Below are 24,987 nucleotides of genomic sequence, written 5' to 3'. Positions count from 1 at the left end.
GTGGTGGGAGGTGCCCCGAGAGCAGCCTCCCTGCTCTGACCTGCAGGTGATTCTGCCGTCTGAGCCCTGACCACAGGCGTGAGCCAGCCTTCGTGGTCCTCAGCCCTGCGCAGCGCTGGGGTGGCAGCTTCTGCGTGTCAGGCTGCCGTATCCGAGGCATCTCCACTCTTCCCACCCTGCGGCCTGGGGCCAGGCAGGGCTGGCGCGGGCGGCTGTCTAGCCCGGAGCACGTGGGACCCCTGCCACCCATGATGAGTGTGCATTCGGGCAGATGTGTGTGTTCGCTGAGAAGCTGCGTGGTGTCTGCCAGCAGCACTGTGAGGCTGAGGGACACAGTGCAGGCCTAAGGGAGCTGGCGGCGGTAACCGTGGGTGGCATCCGGGTCCCAGTGAGGGTGGGGTGTGTGCTCTCTGTCAGTGGCTGAGGACCTCAGTCCTCCTGCTGCCTGCCTGCATCATGGGCCCCAGGGCTCTGATGACTCTCACATTGGTACCCATGACCCCTTCTAACTTAGTGCGCAGTGTCGCTCTGAGCTGAGGCTACGGTATTGGTGGGCAGGGCCTGGTTCCTGGGCTCTGAGAGCCAGTGTTCCTTCCTTGCTGTCCCTCCACTCCTGTCTTGTATCTGTGGAAGAAAGGGAAACAAGTGCACAACTGATACCTGGGTCTCTAGGTTTCCAGGAAGCAAAGAATCTATTTTGATTTAAAAATGACTGCCCACCTGGGCATTCCTCTAATCTTAGCTCTTTGGGAGGCTGAGGCAGGAGGGTCTCAAGTTTGAGCCCAGCCAGGGTAACATAGCAACACCTCTCAAAATTAAAAAAAAAAAAAAAAAAAAATAAAATAAAATAAAGAGCTGGGGATATAACTCAGTGTGGAGACCCTGGGTTTAGTCTCTAGTACTGCCAAAAAAAAAGGCCTTTGGCGATCTTTCCAGACCAGGAAGGCAGTTTGGGTTGTCACTGCTTGGAGTGTCATCTGTCCGAGTTCTGAGCTGCCCTGGGAGTGTGGAGTGGGCAGTGAGAGTGAAGGCCAGGGGCCACGCATTGTCTTTCTTTCTGTCTTTAACGGGGTTCTTTGATTTCAGCTCTGCTTTAATGTCTCAGCTAGGGAGAAAAACCCATAAGTTGCCGTGTGGCTTCACATGCTACAGGCACTGTAATGCTTTGGGTGTTATGATTTATTTCCTATTATGTGTTGTTGAATTTTACCCTCAGTGTGCTCACGGGAGCCTACAAGACCCCAAAAGCGTCACCCACCACAAGCTCATCCACGCTGCTTCCGAGAGGGTGCTGAGTGACACCAGGACGATCTCAGAGGAGAACGTGAAGGACCGAGGTGAGGCCCGATGGGGAGCTCGGGCCAGGACCAGGTGCTGGGCGGGAGGAGCAGGCTGGGTAGGGCCCTTGCAGTACACGTGCAGTGTCGGGCCCCAAGTTGGCTCTCAGCAGGAAAATTGGATCCACTTTGGTTTTACTTTTCTTTTATTAAAAAAGTACGCATCGTGAAGTATTTGTGAAAAATAGCAGAGATCAGAACTAAGTGAGCAGCACACATCTGAGACACTGAGCTTTATTTTTAATTCTGCCTCAAGAAGAACCCAGACTGCAGAGATTCCGCAGGCTTCATTTTTGGGCTGGAGCCTGCCTCCTGTCTTCCAGCTGAGTAACTGTGGACTTCCTGGGGAGTCCTGGAAGCCAAGGTCCGGGGTGCGCTGCTCACAGCCTCTGCCAGCACCATGGGTGGGAACCAGGCACACCTGGGGTGTTGGCTCTGCAGCCCCAAGAATGAGGCCTTGGGCCAGGCTTTCACTGGTTCTCTGTGTAGCCATCAGGACTGTGACCCTGGAGCCCGTAGTTCAGCCAGGGCCTCGCAGGCCTTGCAGAGATTCCTGGTGTCCCCAGGAAGGGGCCTGGCACCCTGCCTGCCACCTGGGGCTGGGACCATACTGCGCTTAGCAGGCTGCTGTGCTCTCCCCAGATGTCCTCCTGCTGATAAGGAAGCGAGCCCCGGCTCCCCTGCCCAAGATGGCTGAAGTCTCTGCGGAGGAGAAGGTGAGTTCGTGCTGCCCCGGAATGCTGCAGGGGGAGTGCCCTGGTCATGCACCGTCTGCGTGTTCTTGGTCACAGTACGTGTGGCAGGGAGCTGTTCTCTGGCGTAGCTGAGCGCTCACCCTACCTCCGTCTGTGTCCAGTGGGCCCAGCGCAGAAAGCTGAGGTGCTCTGCTGCTGTCCATCCTGGGCAGCCAAAGGGGCTTGGAGAAAGTAGGAGCCTTGCTGAGGAAGCTCAGCCTGGGAGGGGAGCAGCACAGAGTGGGTGGCATGCTTGGCTGCGCTGTGCACCACCATTCCGGAGGCCGCCGTCTGCTTCCTGCGAGACAGAGACAGTGGGGTGTTGATTAATGGTCTGCAGTTTCCCATAACCTGGCTGCTTTGGGGAAGCCGAGAGGAGTGTGTGCCCCCGCAGCTGCATGCATGCCTGTCTCCGCTCGAACACCACACCTGGGGCCTGCGCCCTGGCGCAGAGCAGCTGCCACCATCACGGTTCATTCTGAGGCGCTGGAGTCTCTGCCTGGGCTCTCCCAGTGCTCGGCCGGAGAGAACAGCTCTTGTCGGGGGGTGGGGGGGGTCCATGGCCTGCGGCACTGAGCTATTCTGGGACGGCCGGAGAGAACAGCTCTTGTCGGGGGGTGGGGGGGGTCCATGGCCTGAGGCACTGAGCTATTCTGGGGCTCCCTCTGGCCCTGGATATTTAAGGAGGCCCTGGCTGGCCCCACCACCTTATCTCCAGACACCTGGCTGCAGTGTGGGCGCGGGCCAGCGGGAGCCTGGCCTGCTCCCGAGGACTGTGCTGCGGCTTGGCGGGAACATCGGGGACAGTGGGGCCCTGGCCACCCGCTGGTCCTCCCTCCTTCTGCACCTGTTTGCAGAGCTGACACTGGAAGCTGTTAATTCACAGTTTCATGGCTAATTTTTCTAAGTCAAAAGAATAGATGCGTTCAAAAGGCAAATCCTTTTCATGTGCAGGTACAAATTCGCAATGATGAACGTCATCATATGCTATACCTAAAATGTACCAATCAGCTAATGAATAAAGAAGAGAAATTACAACTCACTCTGATAAGATAAGGCGTCTTTTACACACCGTGTAGTAGAACCAGCAGCCCCCTCACACCTGGGGCGGCTCTGAAGGCGACTCTGTCTCTCTCACCTGGTGTCTGTAGTGGCTCTCTTCTTGCTTCTGCACACAGCGCGGACTGCTGTTCCTCGGTTCTGCTCCCACTGGAATGTCAGTTGAAGATGATTTCAGTGGGCCTGTTATTGTTATTTAAGCGTTGTTTTCTGTCACAAGGGAAGCGTTCTAAGATTATTTAGGAAAGCTGGGTCTGGTGTCGCACTTGCGAGGCTGAGGCAGGAGAATCACAAGTCCTGCTGAGGTTACGTAGCAAGACCTGATTTTTAAAAATAAACCAACACACAAATTATTTTTCTTGTGGTGTTAGGAATTGAACTCAGGGCCTTGGCTGAGCTGCATTCCCAGTTCTTCTTTGTTTTTTATTTTGTTCTTTTTTCATTTTGAGATGGCAAAGTCTGTGAGTTACCCAGCCTGCTCTTGAACTTGTAACCCTTCTGCCCCAGTGCTGGGATTGCAGACCTGTGCCACCACGCCAGCCTGTGATCTTTTGTACAGTTTGATTCTTCTTGGAGTTAGTGACCACCTCTTCATTTTGTTGCTTGCTCCGGTTTGTCGCTGACTTTGTTGTCCTCCACAGAGAACACAGATACTGGTTGAGTGTGTCGGGCTACCTGCGGGCACCTTCCCTCTGTGCTTCTCTGGTCCCGCACAGCCAGGTCCTCTACCTCTCTGTCTTCCGTGTCAGGACTATGTGTCGCTTCCCCTTTCTGCCTAGCAGAGTGTCACAGACCTGTCTCCGCAGGGTCGCGCTGGTCTTGTCATTCACCCACAAGCCCAGGGTCTTGAGTGTTGCAGTCTGGGAATTGGGGTCCTGTTGCTGGCCGGCGACAGGGAGAGGCCACCTCCTGTCCCTTCTGCCGGCTGGGGAGCTGGGCCCTTTCTCTAGCTGCCGTCCAGGGGCAAACTCTCTGCTTCTGGAGGCACTCATGCTCCTTGGGCCTTGGCCCCTCTGTCTTTGCTGCCAGTGGTGGAGTTTCCCAGAGACGAAGCCCCTACCAAAGAAGCCACATCTTTCCAGGGCTCTGATTACGTCAGGGCCACCACTGGTCAGGTGCATTTCTGGGAGCTGCCTGTGCCCAGTGACAGAGCCCAGTTGCAGGGTGGGAGGTGCCTGCCATCTGTCTGTCCTGCTGCTGCAGGATCTTGCTTTGTTCCTTGGGACCTCTGGCTTCTGGGAAGGTAAGTTGGGCAGTGTCAGGCATCGAGTGTACTGCTCTTGGCCCACCCTGCTCCCACGGGACCTTTGGGGTCTGTCATGAGCTCTGGTGCACATCCTGTCCTTCTCTGTGCTGGCTGTGTTGTCGCTGGGAATTCTGGTGTTAGAGTTCAGGAAATTTTGCTCTGGATCTTTGATAACTTCCTCTCCCGTCTTTCTCTTTCTCTCTCTGAGCTCTAAGGGCTTGGCAGGTGCGCCTGCTTCTGGCCACGTGTCCTCCTGCTTTGTTTGCTCTGGACCCCGCCGCTTCTCACTGAGAGTTGGTTGGGGTGCGCTCCTCCTTCCCAGCTCATCCCCTGCTGCTGCCTTGCTCTTTTCTGTTCTTTTCTGGCCTTTGTCATCCCCGATGTGCCCTGCACGCTTGGCTGTGTTGCCTCTTGGTGCTCTGCGCCGTCTGCTGGCTGACCCCATGGATGCGTGTGCTCTGCTCGGGTGTCTGGGTCTCCTGCTGGCTTGGGAAGCGGTTGTTCCCCACTTCCTGGGCTGCAGGTCCTGGCTTTCAGTGAGGGATTCAGTTTCTCCGAGGAGCTGGACGAGTCCCTTGCTGGCCCCCAGAGCTCGAACCACTGTGTGGCCTCTGGTCCTGAGCATGGCTGGGAGGCTGGTGGCCTCATGGGCTCATGTCCTTAGCCTGTGACTCTGTCCATCCTCTGTGCACCTTTTCCTGCTACTGTGTCCCCCTCCTGGTTTTGTGTCTTCTGTGTATTCTCTGGCCATTTCCTGCCCTTGCCTCAGTGTTCTGATTCAGGAGGCTTTGCAGGGCGTATATCAGCCTCTGGGCTTCTCCACCATCTAAGGGGCCTCTGCAGCACCTGGGACTGTGATTGGGCCAGCTTCTCCATCCTCTCTGCATGTGGCTTGCAGCGGGTGGAGTCAGCTCCAAGGCGGAGCACAGAGCTCTGTGGGGTCACAGCTCATGCTTGGAGGAGATGCCATGTGGCCCGTGGGCTCAGTGTCTGTCTGTCCCAGCTCACTGCGGACCCTCCTTTTCTCTGTGCAGAAGAAGCAGGATCAGAAGGCTCCAGACAAGGAGGCCATACACCAGGCGACAGCTGGCCTGCCTGCCTGCAGCACAGACCGGGCTGCAGTGCAGTCCACTATGAGAGATGTGAGTGCCACCCCCGTGTGCTGGGTGGGCTGGGTGGGAGCATGTCTGAGGGCCCCTGCTACCTTGGAAGCTGAGGCAGGAGGATTACTTGAGCCCAGAGGTTCGAGGCCAGCCTGGGCAGCATAGCAAGACCATGTCTTAAAAAAAGAAAAAACAAAACCCCACAAAAAGGTCGGGGAAGGTGGGGAAGGGTATTCAGGAACTCTACTACTTTCATAACATTTTCATAAATCTAGAATTATTTCAAAACAAGAAGTACAAAAGACACCTGAAGGCAGGTCTGGAAGCATAGATATCTCTGGGTGGGCCTGAGTGCTTTGCAGCTGTTCAGCAGATGTTTGAGCTCATGGGTCATGGAAAGCCCTCCTGAGCCAGAGAAGGGGCCCCCTGGGTCATGTGTGGACCAGTGCAGGCTGGCGCACTGGTGTGGGTGGGGCTGGTGGCTGCCTTGGGCTTCACCTGATCCGGTCTGATCCTAGCACTGCTGTGAGCCCTGGGTCATACCGCAGTGCTCTTGGGGTGCTCCAGGGTCCCATGTGGACCAGGACAAGTGGCTCCTCTGCAGCCTGGTGGGCGGCGTGGCTGCTCGTGGTCTCCAGGCCATGCCTGGGGGGAGCTGGGGCAGAGGGGGTCTTGTGGCATTGTGCCAGCTCTTCGTTCGTGCTTCTGCTGCTTCGGGGTGGCCAGCGGGGTCCCCAACTCCACCCCAGCTCAGCGGCCATCACAGCATGGGTGTGTCAGTCACTGCACACAGAGCCTCCTTCTGGTCCTCTGGCGCCTCTTGAGGGACGAGCTGGCCCTTCCCAGCCTCTTGCCCACCGCCTGATGTCCCCGTAGGAGCGCTGTGTGGACTTCCACACGTGGGGCACAAGCCTGGGGCTGCAGGCCACATCACTTTGCTCGACATTCAGAGAAACAGTTTCTCTTTCTTCCGTGCTGCAGTTCCAGACGGAGCTCCGGAAAATCTTGGTGTCTCTCATCGAAGTGGCACAGAAGTTGTTAGCCCTGAACCCCGATGCGGTCGAATTGTTTAAGAAGGCGAATGGTACGAACATAGCCCAGAGGGGCCCCTCATGGCACTGGCGCGGTCTCCGTGTTGTCCAGGTCTGCCTCGCGCTGGGGCCGTGGCCGCTGGCCCTTGGCCCTGTTGCGCAGGTGTCCTGAGCCGCAGGGCATGCCGATGTGTGTGGGCTGAGACGGGGCTGTGTGCAGAGGCGGGGGCTCCTGACTCATCTGTCACCCACAGCTATGCTGGACGAGGACGAGGATGAGCGTGTGGACGAGGCTGCCCTGCGGCAGCTCACAGAGATGGGCTTTCCCGAGAGCAGGGCCTGCAAGGCTCTGCGGCTGAACCAGTACGTTGGGGACACGGGGCTGGGGAGTTGTCTCCGGGATGTGTGGGCCCTCCGGGGAGGCACCTCACAGATGTACTCTGGAAGTGGACAGTTTCTCATCTCAAAGGGAGGATTTTGTTGTTTTGCATGTTTCTAGAGATGGTGTCTCTCTCTATATCATCTGTGCTGATCCTGTACTCTGGGCCCCGGTGGTCCTCTGCCTTGGCCTCCCGAGTAGCTGGGACTGTGGGGTTCACCAGGAGTCTGCAGACCTGCTCCTTGGTTGGGACCGTGCGCTGGCTGGTCATCTGCCGGGGCTCTCTGAGGTCTTCTGAGTTGGTGCTGTAGACACTCAGACTTCCGGACAGTAGGGGTTAAGGGGCTGTGTCCTTCCTGCCAGGGGCCTGTTCGGTTTTTGAAAATGTTTTACAGTGCTGGGGATTGAACCCAGGCCTTCTTGTGTGCTCTGGGCAAATGCTGCACCCTGAACTGCACCCCAGCTCCCGGCGCCCATGAGTTTGGGGCCTTGTGCCTAGAGCAGGGTCTGTGCTGGGCGAGGGCCTTGCGAGTTGAGGTAAAGGCCACATCCGTGGAGCCCTGGAGCCGGCCTGTGGTTGCCAGGTGCCCTCCCTGGGTCACTGGGTGGGAGGGCCCTGCCTGCTGTGGGAGAGCTGGGAAGAGTCTGTTGTCCCTTCCAGCATGTCAGTGCCGCAGGCCATGGAGTGGCTGATCGAGCACGCCGAAGACCCGGCCATTGACACGCCTCTTCCAGGACAGGCCCCGCAAGCTGCTGCGGCCGGTGCTGCGGCTGCCGGCTCCCAGGCTGCTGAGGGAGACGAGGAGCGGGACGAGCTCACAGAGATCTTTAAGAAGATCCGCCGGAAAAGGGAGTTTCGGGCCGACTCACGGGTACGTGTGTGCCAGTGTCCGGAGGGGGCTGGGGCAGACCTGCATTTCTGCTTTTTCGGTCCTCACCTGAGCCAGGGGCCTCATCTCCTGAGTTGTCTCCTGCAAGGACAGTGGGCAGTGAGTGCTGTGCTGTGGCTGAGGGTTAATGGTGGGCAGCGTTGGGGGCAGAGAAGCGGGCACCAGGCCCGAGTGAGAGTGCCGCTGGGGTGCAGGGACAGCTGGCCGGGCATGAGGCCCTTCTTCTCCGCCACCTCTTCTCAATTTCCTGGGCTTGGACTTGGGATCTGGCTTCCCTCGGATCGCGGCTGTGTCCACTCTCCTGTGCCTGCCGTGAGGTGTGGTGTGGGGCCTCTCCTGGCCTCTCCTGTGGGGACCCCATGTGGCCAGGCTGCGGGCACCCAGCCAGGAGGTTTCCAAGCCTGTGCGCAGCCGAGCAAGATGCCCCGCCAGGCTGGGACCCGCAGAATGAGCCACGCAGATTCTGCCTTCCCGCTGCTCACGCTGGCCATGAGCCCATTCCCACTGCAGGCTGGGTATATCCACTTCTGAATGCGCTGCAGGCCCCAGGGGCGCCTCCACTTTCTGGGCAGCTCCCGCCTCCCACCCCGGGTCAGGTTGCTTTGTCAGTTGCGATTTCCTGTCATGTTAGTCCCTCCTTGCATTTGAAAGTCACTGTGTTGCGTTGAGGCAGCTTCCTAGGGCCCAGCAGGGTGTCATCAGCCCCCTTCCTGAGGAGCCAGCTTCCTGCATCATCGCTTTTAGTCTTGGTCCTGCCGGTCCTTGTGGGTTGCTGATGGTCCATCGCTCCTTTTTTTGAGGTGTGGCCCAGGCTGACCTCAAACCCATAATCTTCCTGCCTCAGCCTCTCCAGGAGCTGGGATTACAGTGTGTATCACTATGCCCAGCTTTCGACTCTTTTACTAAGAAACAGGTTTGCACTCTTATTTTGGCGGACTCCTTTTTCTGCTGCCGTCCTCTCCTCTGCCGTCTGTGCTGGAAGAGTCTGCAGAATGCCCTTCATGTGCCAGTCCCCAGGGCCTGAGGGCAGGTGTCATCCCCCTCCTGCCCTCTGGTTTCTTTTCCAGTCCTGAGACATAGCTCAGCCACTGTAAGAAAAGAGCACTGGCCTCCACTGCTGCCTGATGCAAGGGCAGGAGGTGCTGGGCCTGGAGCCTCGTTTCCTGGGCTGAGACAGGCAGAGCCAGGGTGGTTCTTGCAGGTGCTGACTGAGGAGGCCGTCCTGTCCTGCAATTCCAGGCCTCCGTACTCTTTTGCGAGGCCTTTCTTCTGTAGCGTTGCAGCTCCCACGGAGGCCTGAACATGCCCGGTGATCTCACTTTGCTATGCACACCTGGGCCCTGGGCTTAGGGGCAGCACAGACGGATAGGCCCCAGATGGAGCAGGGCGATGCACAGGCTTCCCACGGTCCGCGTCAGGCACCCTGCCTGTTCCTACCCTGCTGAAGTCCTCTGGGCTCTCTGGGCCCTCTGGCCACCTGCTGTCCTGGGGAGAGCTGAGTGGGGCAGGAGAGGGACAGTGGGGTCTGGCCCTCAGAACGTGAGGAGACAGCCTTGGGAAACTGGGAAGCCCTTGCCGTTTCTCACAAAACTGACCTCTCTGAACTGTGTGTTGTAAAAGTTTAGCACGAAGTGAAGGAGATATTATCTTACTATGTGATTTTTGCCCAGAAAATGTATATTCCTTTCCCCTAAAGAGTTGAAGATCAGGTCATCGTTCACCCTGCAAATTAGCAAATGTTCCACTTAGAGCTTGAGTGTTAAATGTTAGATGTTAAAACTAATTTTATTTTTTTAAAGATAAAGTTGGAATAAAGGCACCTTCCTAACAGTGGCATTTTCATCTCCATTTGGCCTGGGTTTTCGTACTTGGCCTTTCTCTGACACTGCTTTAGGAGGTGGTGGTCTGGGCCGGTCAGGTGCCCGTTTGCTGGCACAGATGCGAGTGTGAGGTTGGCCTGTGAGCGCGGGGCAGCTCGGCCACCTCTCCCTGCTCAGGTCCAGCTCGCTCACTGCGGCCCTTGGGGACACTGGGATCTGGGGCAGCTTCAGTGAGCTGGGAGGGGCCTGGGTGGAAAGCGCATGCTGCGGCCTGTGTGTGGCCTTCACTGGCTGTGTTTCTGCCTAGGCTGTCATTTCCCTGATGGAAATGGGCTTTGACGAGAAGGAAGTGATTGATGCCCTCAGAGTGAACAATAACCAGCAGAACGCCGCTGTGAGTTCCCGTGGGGCCCGCCCTCAGCTTGCTGGGTGTGTCTGGGTGTGCTGGTGTCCTGTGCCCCTACGCCGTTCATCACTGCAGCACTTGGGCAAAGACTCGGGTGGCATACAGCTTTGAAAATACCAGTCAGGCTGGGGGTGTGTGCCTGCGTTCCCGGCACTCTGGGAGGCTGAGGCAGGAAGAGCCTAAATTTGAACCCAGCAGGGACAACGTACTCTGGCACACAATGAAAAATAAGGAAGGGCTGGGGATGTAGCTCAGTGCAAAGACCTTGGGCTCAGTCTCTGGTACCCCACCCCATTAAAAATGCTAAGAAAATTCTGCGCCTTGCCAATCCGAAAATGGTGCCTCGTGTGTGCACGCTCTGTTCCTCGTACCCTGATACCGGGTCCCATGTTGCGCACAGGCCACCTACTGATTGGAACCCCTGGTGTAGGTTTGGTGGGCCAGTGGCCTCCTCCTCAGGCAGGGATGAGCCCCGAGTGCCGAGTTGTGTGTCCAGCTCTCCGGCTATGTTGGCTGCAGAGCAGTGCAGTCGTATGGGGCTCCTTTTCGAGAGCAGGCTGGTTGCTGGGGCTGTGCTGATACTGTTCCGTGACCAGGCGCGTGGGGGTGGTCCAGTTCACCTGCAGTGGCAAGTCTGTTAAGACTGCCAGGCCGGTTCTCCCTTCTCTCTCCAGCCTGGCCGGGTGTGCGTGTTGCTGGGAGACAGCTTGTTGTGTTGGGGTCCTTTCCATTCAGAGGAGCCCAGAGGACCTGCTGGGAACTGCAGAATCGGACAGGGGCAGGCGCAGGGCTTGTGTTGGCAGTGTCGCCAGAAGGAGCTAACATCTCTCTCCCCTGTGTTTGGGTTTCAGTGTGAGTGGCTGCTGGGCGACCGGAAACCATCCCCCGAGGAGCTAGACCAGGGCATCGACCCCAACAGCCCTCTCTTCCAGGCCATCCTGGACAACCCAGTGGTGCAGCTGGGTCTGACCAACCCTAAGACGCTGCTAGGTATGTGTGCCTTCCTGACGCCGACGTGGGTGGGGCGCAGGTGCTGCTGAGGTGGCGCTGGGGCCAGGGCAGCTTCCTGCAGGCGCCTGTGTTCGAGTGGACAGGCTCCCACTGGGATCGGGAAGGCCGTGCTGCTGGCTTGTGTAGGAAGCATGTGTCGAGGAGAAGGCTGGCTGTGGCTTTGGCTTATTTGTAAGGGACTTGTCTGGGAATGGTGTATTTTTATTGTTACAGATGTACACAGAGAGATGCATAGCTTTTGTGACTTTAACAAAGTGAGTAGCCGTGTGTGTGCCACTCAGTTTAATGAACAGCACGGCCGGCCCTTGGTGTCCGAGGCAGTTGGCCCCAGGACTCCTTGAGTCGCCTGCTGCTCTGCTCCCTGTGTGAGGTGGTACGGTATTTGCTGACAACTGACATACGTCCTTTCCTGTACCATAAACCATCCTGAAGTACTTACCATGCCCAGTGTGGGGTTATATGTATTATTCAGGGAACAGTAACAAGAGGGAAAAGAAACTGCACGTTTGGTATATGTGTAATTATTTCCCCGAGCATTTTTGTTCTCGATTGGTAGAATATTCCAGTCCTTCTGAGTCTCTGTGAATCCTGAGGCCCCCGTCCTAGGCCCTCTCTTTTCTGTCTTACAGAGTTGGCTGTGTGGATTTGTGTGTCCGCTGCCGGCTGCTGGCTGCCCCTGCCTTGCAGCAGTGGAGTCACTTCTCGGGCGGCATCTGGGGCTCCTGTGCAGTCTTCGGCACTTCACTGTCCAGCAGTTCATTGAGCGAATGTGCCCCAGCACGTCTCTTCTGCTGCCCAGGGGCACCTGGCTGTCCTCCACACGGCTGCTCTGCTGCCTCTGTCCCTCTGTGCCTGTGGTGTGGCTTCTTTCTCAGGGCGGTCCCTGATGCAGGGAGGGCACTTCGTCTGGAGGGCAGAGAGTCTGTGATGTGGCATGGGTGGTCTCAGGCAGGCAGTCAGGAGCAGGACCTTGCTGCAAGAGGAGGGCCTGTGTGCAGCTTTTGGCCTCTTTTCCCGTTGGATCGTTCTTCCTTATTTGTTCAGAAAGCTCTTCTTGTTCTGGACAGTGACTCTGCACCAGTTACTTGTACTGCAAATGCTATTGTTCAGGTTCTTGCTTCTTGCTTCCTTGCTGTGGTAAACAGAAGTCCTGTGTTGTGGTGAACTTGAATGTATCCATTTCATGTCACAAACCTTTGACAGAAAACCTGTGTTGTCTTGAATGAGTGCCTTTCCATTCCGTTTCCTTTCATACTGAGAGCCCACCCTCTCCTTTTTGCTAATGCTGTAAGCCCAGGAGATCAGTGTGTGCTGGCTGGGATTTGTGCAGAGGCCTTTCTGTGGGCACAGAACCATTCCCGTGTGTGCTGGGCCAGCTCACCACCACTGTCTTAGTTTTCTCATTGTTGAGACGAAAGTGCCCACCACCCAATGTTAAAGGAGGAGAGGTTTATCTGGCTCACAGTTTAGAGAGCTTTCATCTTATAGTTGGCTGGCTCCAAGGCAGGGTGGCGAGGCAGAGGGGCATCACAGAGAAACAGTTCATGGTGGGCATAAGGCAGCTAAGTAGCGGAGAAGCAGCAAGCCATAAGAAGTGACAGCAGCAGCACTCTTTCTCTTATATTTTATCCAGGCTACCTGCCCTTGAGGCTGGTAGCACTCGCACCTAGGGTGGCTGTTGGACTCCAGATGATGTGTGTTATGCCTTGGGGATGTAGTTGAGCGGTAGAATACTTGCCTAGCATGCTCAAGGCCCGAGATTTAATCTTTAGCATTGAAAAAAATAAGACAAAAGTCCTTTTTCAAATAAGTACTCACTGTATACTTTCTCATATTTAACTCCGTTTTTCATGGTTTTGCTTGGCTCTTTCATCCTCTGGACTGTATTTTTTTTATACTGGGAATCACACTTAGGACCTAGCAATTGTGGAGCAGGCAGCAGAACCACTGAACTAAATCCCCAGCCCTGTACTGTGTTTTGTATTTGTTGGGAGGCAGTGGGAAGTCGGGCTCCCAGATTGTGCATGGAGCAGTCTTTTTTTATTGATGCCTTCCTGGTTGTCTGGATTCCTTTCTGGGATTGTAAACTGGTGTTCCAAGGATTTTATCAGGCAAGCACCAGGAGACTTTTTTAGGGCCTGGGAGATATCTGAGGTCACGCACAGAACAGAATCCGTGCCCCCCAGCCCTGTGCCCATCAGGGTTGAGTGCACATGGCTGCAGGTCCCCACAGTGCATTTGAGCTCCGAGCTGGGTGTCCAGGGCACTGAACCACAGCTCCAGACTTGGAGCATTCGGGTCGCTCAGTGCTGGAGCCCACGCGGCCCCACCCACCACACAGGTGGTGGGATGAGGAGCTCTGGATGTGGGGCTGTGCTTGGGGCAGCCCTGTCGCTGAGATGGCTGGTGCAGTACGACGCACTGACCCGTGCCCTGCCCACTCCTGCAGTGCGGCCACTCATGGGGCTCTGTGCCAGAAGGCACCTCTGGGGTTTTTCAGAAGTGTTCTTCCATTTTTATTTTCATACATCTTTTTGCAGTGTTGGGGACGGAGCCCAGGGCCTTGTGCCTGCTAGGCAGGTGCTGTGCTGCTGAGCTTGCCCCAGCCATCACATGTCAGTGGTGAGCTTTGAAAATCGCTTTCAGAGGTTAATTGAAGCATTGCCTCTGCGTGTGAGTCTTCTATGTCCAATCATGTTCCTAGGGTGAAGTGGAAGCTGGGGTGTAGGTGGAGACGATTTCCGAGTCCTCGTAGTTGCACCAGATGGCTTTCCGGAGCCCGTGCCATGAGCACAGACAAGCCAGCTGCCCCTGGGTCCGTGGCACAGCCGTCCTTCTTCAGGCCTGCCGCTTGGTCCTTGGGGCAGGCACGGCGAGTTAGTACTGGCTTGAGCTCAGTCCCCCTGTGTGTGGAACATCCAGTCCTGGCCGGAGCTCCGTGGTCCTGCTCCCTGATGCAGAGGCCCCAAGGGGAGTTGGGATGCTGGGCTCAGCTCTGCTGTCTCTGCAGCCTTTGAAGACATGCTGGAGAACCCGCTGAACAGCACGCAGTGGATGAACGACCCAGAGACGGGCCCAGTCATGCTGCAGATCTCCCGCATCTTCCAGACCCTGAACCGCGCCTAGGCAGCACCACCCAACTCTGCTGCTCGGGTGGGTGCAGAGGTGACGTTGCCCAGAAGCCACCTCCAGCTCCTGGCGCCGGTCACCAGCACCACAGCTGCTGTCCCTCCCCGACCTTACTGCTCATAAACTGGTGCGAGGGTAAGGTCGTGCTCCCAGCTTCCGACCAGTTTCCTGGAAGGGCTGCCTGGCTGAGCGGTGACCGGCGCCCTCCAGGTGCTTGCTGGGCTCAGAAGTGTTACTAGAAGCGCCCAGGGGTGAGGGTGGGGGCTGCCGCAGAGCCTGCTTGTCTACGCCAGTGTTACTCAGCGTGCTGCCGGGACAGCAGCCAGTGGCTTCCGTAATAAACCCGCCCTTTCCTATTTTCTGCTGCTGAGCTCCTCAGTGCCTCTGAGCATGTCCCCTCTGGCCCAGGGTGCGCTGCTTCTGCTGCCTCGCTGCCTTGACGCCTCTGTGGCAAATCATGTGGGCTTTCAGGGCTGTGATGTACTCAGAGCTGGCCACGCCTTCACTCCTGGGACTCAACTGCCCTGCCCTGGTCTTCCTTCCCAGGCCCCTTTGGCTCCTTTTCTGCCCTGAGTGTTTTCTTTGTTTAGAAGCGAGCCGAGTCCCACTTCTCATCCACGCTTCCTGCACCCAGCCTCAGCTGTTTCAGTCCCTGCTCTCAGCTCACTGGTCTGACACAGTCCTCCCCATCCTGCGGCAGCCCTGTGGGGTGGCTCCGAGCAGCCTGGGGCCTCCCTCGCCCGCTGCCAGCTTCTGGGTTGGAGAATGTTCCCGGGCAGGGCTGGGTCAGGTGGGAGCGCCTGAGGTGCCAGCCCATGGGTGGGTCCTGGCCGTGTCCCTCGCATCACAGGCATCTCCTGCTGTAGCCGGCGTACGTGGGGAGGGGCAGGGGCCGCACAGAGGAGCTCATGCTGGGCTTGAGATGGCGACTTCTCAAGTGGACGCCGCACCCGTGAGTGGCCCAAGAGTGCGGTTCTACCTGGCTGATGCGGCCCCAGGACGGGCTGTGGTGCTACTGGAGCCGGCAGGGCCCTGGGGAGCCGGAGTGGTGAGCAGAGGCCCACCTGCTGAGGCTTCCCTCAGGCCTCTGGTGCGCTGTGTGCAGAGCACTTCTCTGCTGCCCTGGCTGCTGGGCGCCAGGGCACTGTTACTCATGTGGGCACATGGCCTACAGGAAGCCGCTGCTGGGATCCAGCCTGTGCCTGGCAGGAAGGGGTGAGGTTGCCCTAGGAGGCGGTGAAATGACTGGTAAACCTGGGCTCCACTGGAGCAGTGTGGGGCTGAGGCTGGTGTTGAATTCAGAGCAACTGCTTCTGTTGTCACCATGATCCCCGGAGAGCAAGAATGCCAGCCTGGCCAATCTGGCCTTCAGCATGGTCGCATCCACACTGCCTGGGCCAGGGTGTGGTGCTGCGGCACGAGGCCGATGCCTCTTCGCAGGCGAGGCAGGCTGATGCTGTGGTGTGGCCTCGGCCCCTGCTCATCCTCTCTCCTGGGGCTCGGAGGCTGGTCCTCCCATGCAGGCCGCGAGAAGAGCCCTGTTGGGCCATCTCAGCTGTGGGTGTGAGGGGCCCCAGGCGCACAGTCCTCTTGTGGGTGGTACCTGTGCCGACCCCCGAGTTGCAGGACTGGCTGGCCTTGGTAGCACTAGAAAGGCTGCATGGGAGAACTGGGTGGAGCTGGGGTACAAAGGCCTGAAGGCCCCGGGGGCTGGGACGGGGCGGTGTGGTCCCCGGCCCTCCAGTGGTGAGTTGCAACTCAGCAAGGCCTTGTCTTAAAGCAGGAATATCTAAAAGGTTGGGGATTTAGCTCAGTGGTAGAGCCCTTAGGTTCAATCCCCAGCGCTGGAAAAAAGCGTCAGCCTTGTGCATTTTAGTTTGGATTCTGTATGTTTAGATTTAGCAGAAGTGGTGTACGAGAAATGTGTCATGGAGCGAAAGGAAAGGCTGGGGAGCGGGAACCATGTCCCCCACACCTGGGACCCCACACCGGCTCTACAGGGGTCAGGAGCCAAGCCACTTAGCTTCCCCCAGTAGGAACGGGCCGCTGGCCACCATGACCCATATGCCAGACCCACGTCCCCAGGCTCTGAGAGGGGTGGGGGGGGAGCGCAGGAGGAGGGCATCCTGGAGAGCTCCTGAGGGCCCAGGGCCCTGGGGCAGCTGGGCTGGGCATACGGCATGCGCCTGCCCCACAGGGTCACAATAGTGGCCTGGCCGATGCTGGGTTACCTCGGATGGACCTCAGCCTCCTGTTTTCTCCCAGGTGTTGGTTACCTGAAGACCGGAGGGCCCAGGCTGTGAGTGGGGCCTGGCTGGACAAGCAGAAGTCCCCTAGGAGCGCAGGGCATGATGCTGAAGGGCAGCTGGACTGGGAACCTTTACCAAGGGCCCTGTGACTGTCTTGGGTGGGCATGGGCCCTGGGGCTATGGGCATGGGGAGGCTGAAAGCAAGGTGCGGCCTTATCAGGGCTGGGGCCAGGTGGAGCCTGCAGGGGGGGGTCGTGCTGGGCGGCCCTGTAGCTCACACATCGAGGAGGAAGGCGGGAAGTCGAGTGGGAAGTCCTGATGCCATCCTAAGCCTCCACTCTCTCCTGCCTCCCCTGTCTGGGCGCTCCCCTGGGAGGGACCCCGGCCTCACCCTGGGCCTGGGCCTGGGGGCTTGGCTCCCTGCTTGGTGTTCAGGCTCCGAAGTGCTTGTTCATGCTTTGCTGAGGGCTGGGAGCATGGCAGAGCCACCCAGCTGCAGGAAGGGCACAGAAGGCAGGAGGGCAGCAAGGGCAGGAGAGTCGGGGAGGCCCCTGCAGACAGGCGAGGGGCAGAACCTGAGCGGAGCATGAGGCCCAGGTGCACACACAGGAGACTGGGACTCTGTGCTGGGATGTGGCCAGGAAAGGGACCTGGAGGACAGGGCGCAGGTGTTCTGCCCGTGGCCAGCAGCTCGGTGACTGCCTGCTGCACTCTTCTGGGAGCAGCTCTCAGCAAGGCAGCCGTTGCAGCCCTGGCTGTAGGCCTGTGAGTGGCCCAGCAGCCTGTTTGTTCTGGTGGACACCAGAGAAGCAGTGGTGGCTGTCTCAGACCCCTGCACTCCTGCGTCACAGGGACACCAATTCCCAGCAGCCAGTGGGGCACAGCCTGAGTGTGTGTGGATGGGTAGCAGGTGGCCACATGTGATCCACCTGTACCTGGAGACCATGCAGCCTGGGGGCAGGGAGGAGTGACACATGTGGACCTTGGGGACTCTGTCACAGAAGGCAAGTACTGCCGAACTCCACCCATACGAGGTCCCTGGCGTCAGAATCAGAGACAGGATGTGGAATGGGGATGCCCGGGGTGGGAGGGACATGGGGATTCAGTGTTTGGGGCAGCGGTGGTTTGCCCAGCTGAGCATTCTGGAGGTGGATGTGAATGCATTTAATGCAGTTAGGACTGGAAGCTGGGTGTGGAGGCACACACCTGTAATCCCAGCACTGGGAGGCCGAGGCAGGGGGATCACAAGTTCCAGCCCAGCCTGGGGGACTAAGTGACTTAGTGAAACCCTGTGTCAAAATAAAAATTAAAAAGGGGTGCTGGGGATTTAGCTCAGTGGTCCCGCTGCCTGCCTCATAAGTACAAGGACCAGAGTTCAATCCCTGGTACAAAAAAAATAAAATAAAATAAAATAAAAGGGCTGGGGTTGTACCTCAGTGTGAAGGTCATGGGGTCACTATTCAGTTCCACCAAGAAAAAAAAAAGATCAAGCTCCCCTCTCCAGGGCTGAGGCCACCTGGGCCTGGGTGGTCTGCCAAGCTGCCTTCCATGGCCCTTTGGCCTCAGCGGACTCACTTGGGGCTCGGCCTGGGTGGAGAGCTGGGGTACCGCTGGGACCTTGGTTGCTCCATCCCCTCCACATAGGCCCCTCTGCTTGGCTTCAGAAGCAACAACACATGCGTGAGTTCTGGCCAGAGGGCCCTTCCCGCGCACCTGTCTCCTTAGGAACCAGGCCCAGCCAGTCCACTGCCCTGAGGAGGTGTGGATGTGTCTGCTCTGATGCCAGGCCTAGGTTAGTCTGCAGAATCTATCCTTCTCCGGAGCATTTTGTCTCCAAAATTGAGATCCCAGAGAAGACAGGAGCCAGTCTGCCCAGACTTCGCATCCCAAAGGGAGCTGGGTGTGGCCCGGTTACCCACCCCCAGAAGAGGTGGCACCAGGCCATAGGGACTTTAACCGCCTGCTACCTACCATCCACATTCACACCAAGGTGTCCCTGTCTGCCACAAGGCTGGAAGCCAGGCCGATGTCATGGTCTGGGCTGTGTCGTCCACTACTTGCTGACAGGAAACAGGATGTGGCATCAGGCCCACTCGGTCTGTTGGGCCATGGTGCTGTGTGGGAAGGGATGTTCCAGCTGCAGGAGGCCGGGCAGGCTGAAGACAGCTATGGGCAGTGGGGCATGGGCTGCAGCAGCCACTGAGGGAGCTCTGCACCACGACCACAGTGCTGCAGGCCCCCTGTGCAGGGACGCCTGGGTAGTGTCTCCGGATGCCTGTCCCCACCATTGATGGCAAAGAGCTGGGTGGCAGTGAAGAACGGGAGAAGGGGAGGCGTCCCCAAGACCGAGGGCACTGGAGGATGGCAGCGGCTGTCTGCGGAACCTGGGTCCTGGATGGCACAGGCGTCTCGGCAGATGGCATGGTTTGTGGCTGGTTCAGTGCTCACTTCTACCTGACCAGACCTCATTCTGTGCATCTTATTCCTGTCACAAGGGAGAACTTGAGTCTAAAATTAATTAATTCACTTAAGCTTGAATTAAGTCAGCATTTGCTCCTTGGGAGAGACTGCAGAGCCCTGCTGTGTGTGTCCGGGCCCCCAGGGTGCTGTGGTGCTGGATCTGGGGTGGCCTGGCCCCATGCATACACCTGTCTGCTGCAAAGTCCCCTCCAGTGCCACCATGGCAAGGGCTTCAGATCACCTGGGTGCAGCCAGGCCTGGGGTGGTTTGTCATCACATTTTAAGCTTGTGTGGAAATGGCTCCTTTAGTATTTAAGGATATTAAAAGTATTTTAAAATTTTGGAGTAAAACAGGCACAGGAAGTGCCACATGTCTTAGGCAAACAGCTTGGCTTTTTGTTTGTGCACACCTGTGCTTGTCCCCTTTCCTGCCTGAGAAATGGCCTTATAGGGTCCCAAATTATTCCCTCAGGCCAAGCTGGTGAGGGGTGAAGAGTGAAATTGCTGTCATGATAAAGCCAGTGCCCTGGGGAGGAGTTCTGATCAGCCCAGCCTTCCTTCCTCCAGGAAGGAGATCTGAAAATAAAATGCAAAGCTTTGATCCCACCAATCACAATACAACCTGAACTAGGCTTTAGTCCTGGGGCTGGTTTTACCTTTTAACCTGCAGGTCTTATTTATGCTCACAGAGCCTGAACCTGACAGGCCCTCCCCGGCTGTACCCAGTACCTCCTCTCCCCTGCCTGTGGCACTTGGGTGAGCTGTGCCTGTTTTCTGGCTGTGGCATTACTGGGATGGAACCCAAGGTCTCCTGCATCCTGGGCAGGTGCTGTATCACTGAGTTACATCCCCAGCCTTTGTACTGGGACAGGGTCTCACTGAGTTGACCAAACTGGCTTTGAACTTAGAAACCCCTTGCCTCAGTTGAGTAGTAGCTGGGATTACAGGTGCATGCTACCATGCCAGACATGTACCTGTTTTTGTTTTTGAGATGGAATTCCCAGAGTGATGAGATTCACCCTTTGGTAATGTACAATTTGGGAGTTTTTGGTTCCTTCATACAGGTGTGCAGGTTCTGCCACTGTCATCACCCCCAGTGGGCACCCCATGCCTGTCTGGCAGTTGCTCTCCACCTGCCACCTCCCCGTCTGCTCTGGATTTGCCTGGTCTGAACACTGCATGTGGAAGGGGATCAGGCAGTGGTGTCCCGACTGGCCTTGCATCCACATGGTGTTACGGGCTGGCATTTCCGTCCTTTTCAGGAACTCACTGTAGTCCTTGAGGTTATAGCCCATTGTATGGCTAGACTCACGCACATGCCCTTTTATCCATGAAGTGTGGCTGTGACGCCCCTTGGCTGCTGTTGACCGAGGTTGTTGCCTGGACTGGGCTTGAGCTTTTGAGCTTCCTGCCTCAGCCTCCCTGAGGGCTGGGATTATAGATATGCACAAGCACACCTTTCCCCTAGGGACTTCTGAGATGGGAGGGACGCCAGCTTCCCATTTTGTTAATTGTGCTAAATATACACGAACTTTTTTTGCCACAGCGCCACTTTTGATACCTCCAGTGAGCCAGGGTGTACGCGGGATCCCGGGTGACAAAGCCAGTGAGCAGCTGCCTCCCCAGGGCTGGGTCCGTGGAGGTCCTCATGCCCTAGACACCTTGGGCCTGGCTGGCCTGAGCAGTGCTGACTACCCTGGGAGAACAATGCTCAACACCTTCATGCTGTCCTCATCAAAGACGAGAAGCTGGGCTTGCGTCTTTTGGAGCAGAATATTCCTTTTTGCTGCCCTGGGAAGGGAACCCAGGGCCTTGTGCATACTGAGCAGGGGCCACTCTGCACCTTCTGAGAATGCATGTGGACAGCGCTAGGCTGGGGCCTCCGACCAGCTGTGTCCTGCTCGTTGGTGGCCTGTCACAGCTCAGGCCTCCCAAGGGTATCAAGAACCCATTCCTAGGAGCCTCTGCCAGACTGTATGATCTGCGCTGTGGCCCTGTGCCATCCACCTGGTGCTAGGAACGGCCATCTGTGGGATGAGGCTGAGGCAGGAGGGTGGCCTTAGTCCATGGGGACAGCTTCAGGTTCAGAGTGTCTATGCCACATGGTGACCTCTGACCTCAAGGCAGGCTTCTGTGTGCAGTCATCAGAAGGTCACAGGCGGACCCAGGATCTACTGTATATTAATTAAAGTTTCAAAGTTTATAACTTGGTTCTGTATATCAAAGCCAAAAACCCCTCAGTTCTTTCTAAAATTTTAAATTCAGTAGATGCATTTTAAAAATTTGTAAAATTTATTGTTTTATCATCTTTTTTGGGAATCAGGGATTGAACTCAGGACCTTGTGCTTGCAAAGCAGGCATGGTGCTACTGAGCTAAATCCGCAGACCTTTTTTTTTTAAAGGCAGGGTCTCACTATGTAGCCCAGGCTGGCCTTGAATTTGTGGCAGTCCTCCTGCCTCAGCCTCCTGAGTGCTGGGATTACAGGTATGCACCACCATGCCCAGCTAGCATATGTATTTTTGTTTTATTTTTTGGTACCAGGGATCGAACTCAGGACCTTGCACTTGCAAAGCAGGCAAGAGAACCACTGAGCCAAATTCCTGGCCCCACATAAGTATTTTAAAAGTTGTGGTAAAATATATACAATATAAAATTCAGCATCTTTTTTGTCTTTGAGAGGGGTCTGGCTCTTGCCTAGGCTGTCCTCGAACTTCAAGGACCTCAGGTGGCCTCCTGGGGAGTCTCTACCCTGCTGGTTGGGCCTGGCTGCATCTGAGGTGAGGGGACAGGTCACATGACCCAGCCTGCACAGTCCCAGGGAGGGCCGTGGGTCTGAACACCCTCACGGTCCCCATTTTAACCCAAATGTGTCATGGAAGCCCAACTGAATCCTGAAATCTCTCCGGACCACGACAGGAGGGATCAGAAGAGTAAGCACTACAGTGGGTGTCTGTGAGCATGCGTGCGCACACACTTTATAGCCCCACTGTAGGACGCCAGCGCTGGGCTGCTCCAGGTCGGTAGCAGACCGTCCCTCTACTTTGTGGCCTTCCTCTGGTCTTCTGGTTCTTTATTTTGTGCTCAGAGGTGACCAGAATGGCTGCCCCCGCCCCCAAGGTGGCCTCACCGGGTGCTGCCTGTCGGGCTGGGAGGATAGACTGCCCCTGTGGAGGCAGGCGTGAGGAGAATGTCCTTGAGAGGCTGCACCTTGTGTGTAGTAGCTTCTTGCCTGTTTACATTCCAAGGTCAAAACCCAACTTGAGGGAACCAGAACTAAAAACGTGAAGATGTCACTTCTGCTTTCACGAAGCAGCAACAGCTGCCAAGTTAATAAAGGCTAGGTTTGCCTTTTGTGCTGTCCGGGAACTCTGTGTGATGCTGTGCAACCCCCTGCCCCAGTCCTGGCAGCTCGTGTGTGCCCCCAGCTGCCCGAGCAGTGCCTGTACCCTTGGGCACACATTCCGCTAAGCCTCCACGTGGGCTTCTGTGCTACGGGTGCTCAGAGAATCCCACAAACAAGGGAAAGCAGACTGGGGGGCTGGAAGGGGATTGGGTCTCCTAGAGGTCTACAGAGGCCAGGGCAGAGCCTAGGACCAGAACCGCAGAGAAGAGGGCATTCAGGGAGCCCCCACTGCCACCCTCCCTGGTGGATGCTGGCGGGGTCCACTGTGGGCTGCAGGCTGGTGGGTGGTGGACACTGCTCTGCTTGGTATCAAGGTTCTGCTTCCATCCTGACCGAGGGTTTCAGGGAGTGGCTAGAGGGAGAAGCACCTTCTTCAATCCAAGTCTTCCGGGCTCTGGTGTCGCCCTGAGTCTCAGCAGCAGGCTTGTCCTGCACGGTCAAGGCAGAACCCACCTGCCTGTAGTTCTAGGCTGAAGATGCTGGCTCCCACAGTAAAAGTGAGCAAGATACAGAATGCTAGGCTGAGGATTTCCTAAGGGGATCATGTCTAAAAATGGAAACAAACCAAAACGCGCCCCGAGAGCCCTGTCAATCTCTCCAGCCTGTCAGAAGCCTCTTCCTCCTCTCAGTTCTCTGCTCCTTAAGCCCAGCAGTGACCTCTGGCTGCTGGGTCCTCTACCCATCCCCTCCCCTGCTGGGTCCCTCATCACCACCCACTCACCCTTGCCCATCCCTCCACAGCTCTGCCCTGGATTCTCCGGTGTTCTCAGTGGGGGGACACAGGTTGAGGCACTGGCTTCCTGGCCACTCCCGATGTCTCTCAAGAAGATGGGAATGCTGCTGGCATCATGTTCCACCTCTGCAGCTCAGACAATGTCCTGGGCGTCTATCTGTCCCCTCTGTCCTGCCCTTCAGCCAGCCAAGCTCCCGGCCCCAGCTCACCGTGCTGTCCTGCTGCTCTGGGAAGAAAAGAGCCTGGGTTCCTGCCAGTTCTGTGACACCGATGGCGCTCTTCCCTCCTCTGTCATCAGACTCCCTCCTGCAGTGTCTGGGGAGAACATCTGACATGCTGTCTGTCTCCCCTTGGTTACAACGCCTCTTCTCTGTTCTCCTTTGCAGCAAAACTGGCAGGAATGCAAATACTCATCTTGGGGATTCCGGTCCTCTCCTCACTGTTCCACATAGCTGCTTGTCAGGGATGCTAGGACACCACCAGAGACACACCAAGCTATAGGCGGTGCCCCACTCTTCTGCCCTGGCTTCTCCTACCTGTCTTTAGAATTGCTTTGGACTTAGACAAAATGCACAAATTCCCAGAAAAACACAAACCATGAAACTAGCTCAGGAAGACACAGACAACCTGAATAGGCCTACAGAAAATGAAGAGACTGAATGGGTAATCAAAAGGTAATCCATAAACCCAGATCCAGAAGGCTTCAATGAATTCTACCTAACACTTAAAGAATACCAATCTTTCACAAGCTTCTCAAGAATGAGGGAGGAATATTTCCAACTCATTTTGAGACCAGTAGTAACTTAATACCCCAACCGAAGACAGCACAAGAAAACTGCAGACCCTTATCTGTTACGAACGTAAACATGAAAATTCTCAGCAATGTAGTAAACGGAATCCAAGAACACATAAAAAAGTCGGGTTATCCAGGAAGGCACATTATAGAATGAAAAAGCCACACTTATCAGTAGAGGCAGGTAGAAAGCAGTGGGTGAAATGCAGTTTTTCATGATAAAAGCACTCCGGACTGGGGATGGAAAGGAACTTCTTCACCAGATAGAAGGCAGCTATGAAAACCCACAGTCAACGCCACAGTCAGTAGTGGACTGGATGTCCATCGGAGTCAGGGACAGATAAGGACCCCTGCTCCTGCGCTGCCAGGTAACGCTGTACCGCAGGTTTAGCCAGGGCGGTCAGAAGAAGCCAAAGGCCTGCAGACAGCACAGCTGACGTGACCTTGAGGTTAGCCAATCCTTGGGGCTTCACTGAGAAACTACTGGAAGTCACAAGCAGGTGCTGCAGGGCTGCAGCGAGCCAGACCTAGGTACCTCCCCAGCCTTGGTAATGCCTGCTGCTGGGAGCCAGCAGGCCCGTTCTCCGCGCTTCCTACCTCGCTCGGGAGCCCACGTCCCGGCCCGAAGCTCTGCCAACCCCACCTGCCCCGCGCGTAGCGGCCGTGGGTGTTCAGTCCTGGGTCTCAGGCTCTGCCGCCACCTCGGCTCAAGCCCTCTGGTTCCGCATCCCGGCTCCTCCTGCAGGAAGCGGTGCCCGCCCCTCCCCGGCGTCCTGCCACGCCCTCCTCTTCCTCCTTCCCAGACCCTCGGCTCCAGCGGCTCCGGAGCACCTCAGGGACAGGTCCCCCTCGCACGCCGTCTTCCAAGCAGAGGCTGAAACCTCTGAAGGTTGCTTTCCGGTCAGGTCCTTGGCTGGCGCCCACGAGATCCGAACCCGGCCCCTCCGGCACTGAGACGCTCACTGAGGATCTGCCGGCGCCCGCACCGGGGGAGCGACTGGGTCCCCTAGGGGCCTGCGGCCTGGACGACCGATTCCCAGAGTGGACTTAAGCCGCACCAGCAACGCGCAGACTGCGGGCTCCGCCCAGGTTGCTGGGCGCGCAGAGCCTTGGGAAGGGGCGGGGCCCAGGTGTGCTTACTGCGCCTGCGGAAAGGGGCAGGTCAGTGTGAGCCTGGGGGCGGGGCCCACTGCGCTTGCGTGA

At 56.9% G+C, this 24,987-nt stretch overlaps 2 protein-coding genes across 2 annotated transcripts in view; both read left to right on the top strand.

The window, feature by feature from the left end:
- The first annotated feature begins 271 nt into the window (after positions 1-271).
- On the top strand, positions 272-17,640 carry Ubac1 (UBA domain containing 1). Its single transcript, XM_010608974.2, has 10 exons — positions 272-388; positions 1,217-1,337; positions 1,980-2,053; positions 5,411-5,518; positions 6,461-6,563; positions 6,765-6,873; positions 7,551-7,761; positions 9,907-9,993; positions 10,857-10,995; positions 14,027-17,640. Exons 1-10 carry the CDS (start codon positions 272-274, stop codon positions 14,140-14,142), a joined length of 1,185 nt encoding a protein of 394 aa, XP_010607276.1. The 3' UTR covers positions 14,143-17,640.
- Positions 15,068-24,987, top strand: part of Camsap1 (calmodulin regulated spectrin associated protein 1) — a 58,125-nt gene continuing 48,205 nt past the window's right edge. The window contains exons 1-4 of the mRNA XM_010608976.1: positions 15,068-15,193; positions 15,547-15,708; positions 24,530-24,673; positions 24,795-24,945. Coding sequence (XP_010607278.1) covers positions 15,068-15,193; positions 15,547-15,708; positions 24,530-24,673; positions 24,795-24,945 — 583 coding nt within the window. The remainder of the gene's footprint in view (positions 15,194-15,546; positions 15,709-24,529; positions 24,674-24,794; positions 24,946-24,987) is intronic.

The sequence above is a fragment of the Fukomys damarensis genome, unplaced genomic scaffold (genome assembly GCF_012274545.1).
Source record: "Fukomys damarensis isolate Sample0158 unplaced genomic scaffold, DMR_v1.0_HiC HiC_scaffold_36, whole genome shotgun sequence".
In the NCBI taxonomy this organism is placed as follows: Eukaryota; Metazoa; Chordata; class Mammalia; order Rodentia; family Bathyergidae; genus Fukomys; species Fukomys damarensis.
The sequence above is the reverse complement of the archived record's forward strand: the minus strand, read 5'-3'. Positions and strand labels throughout refer to the sequence as shown.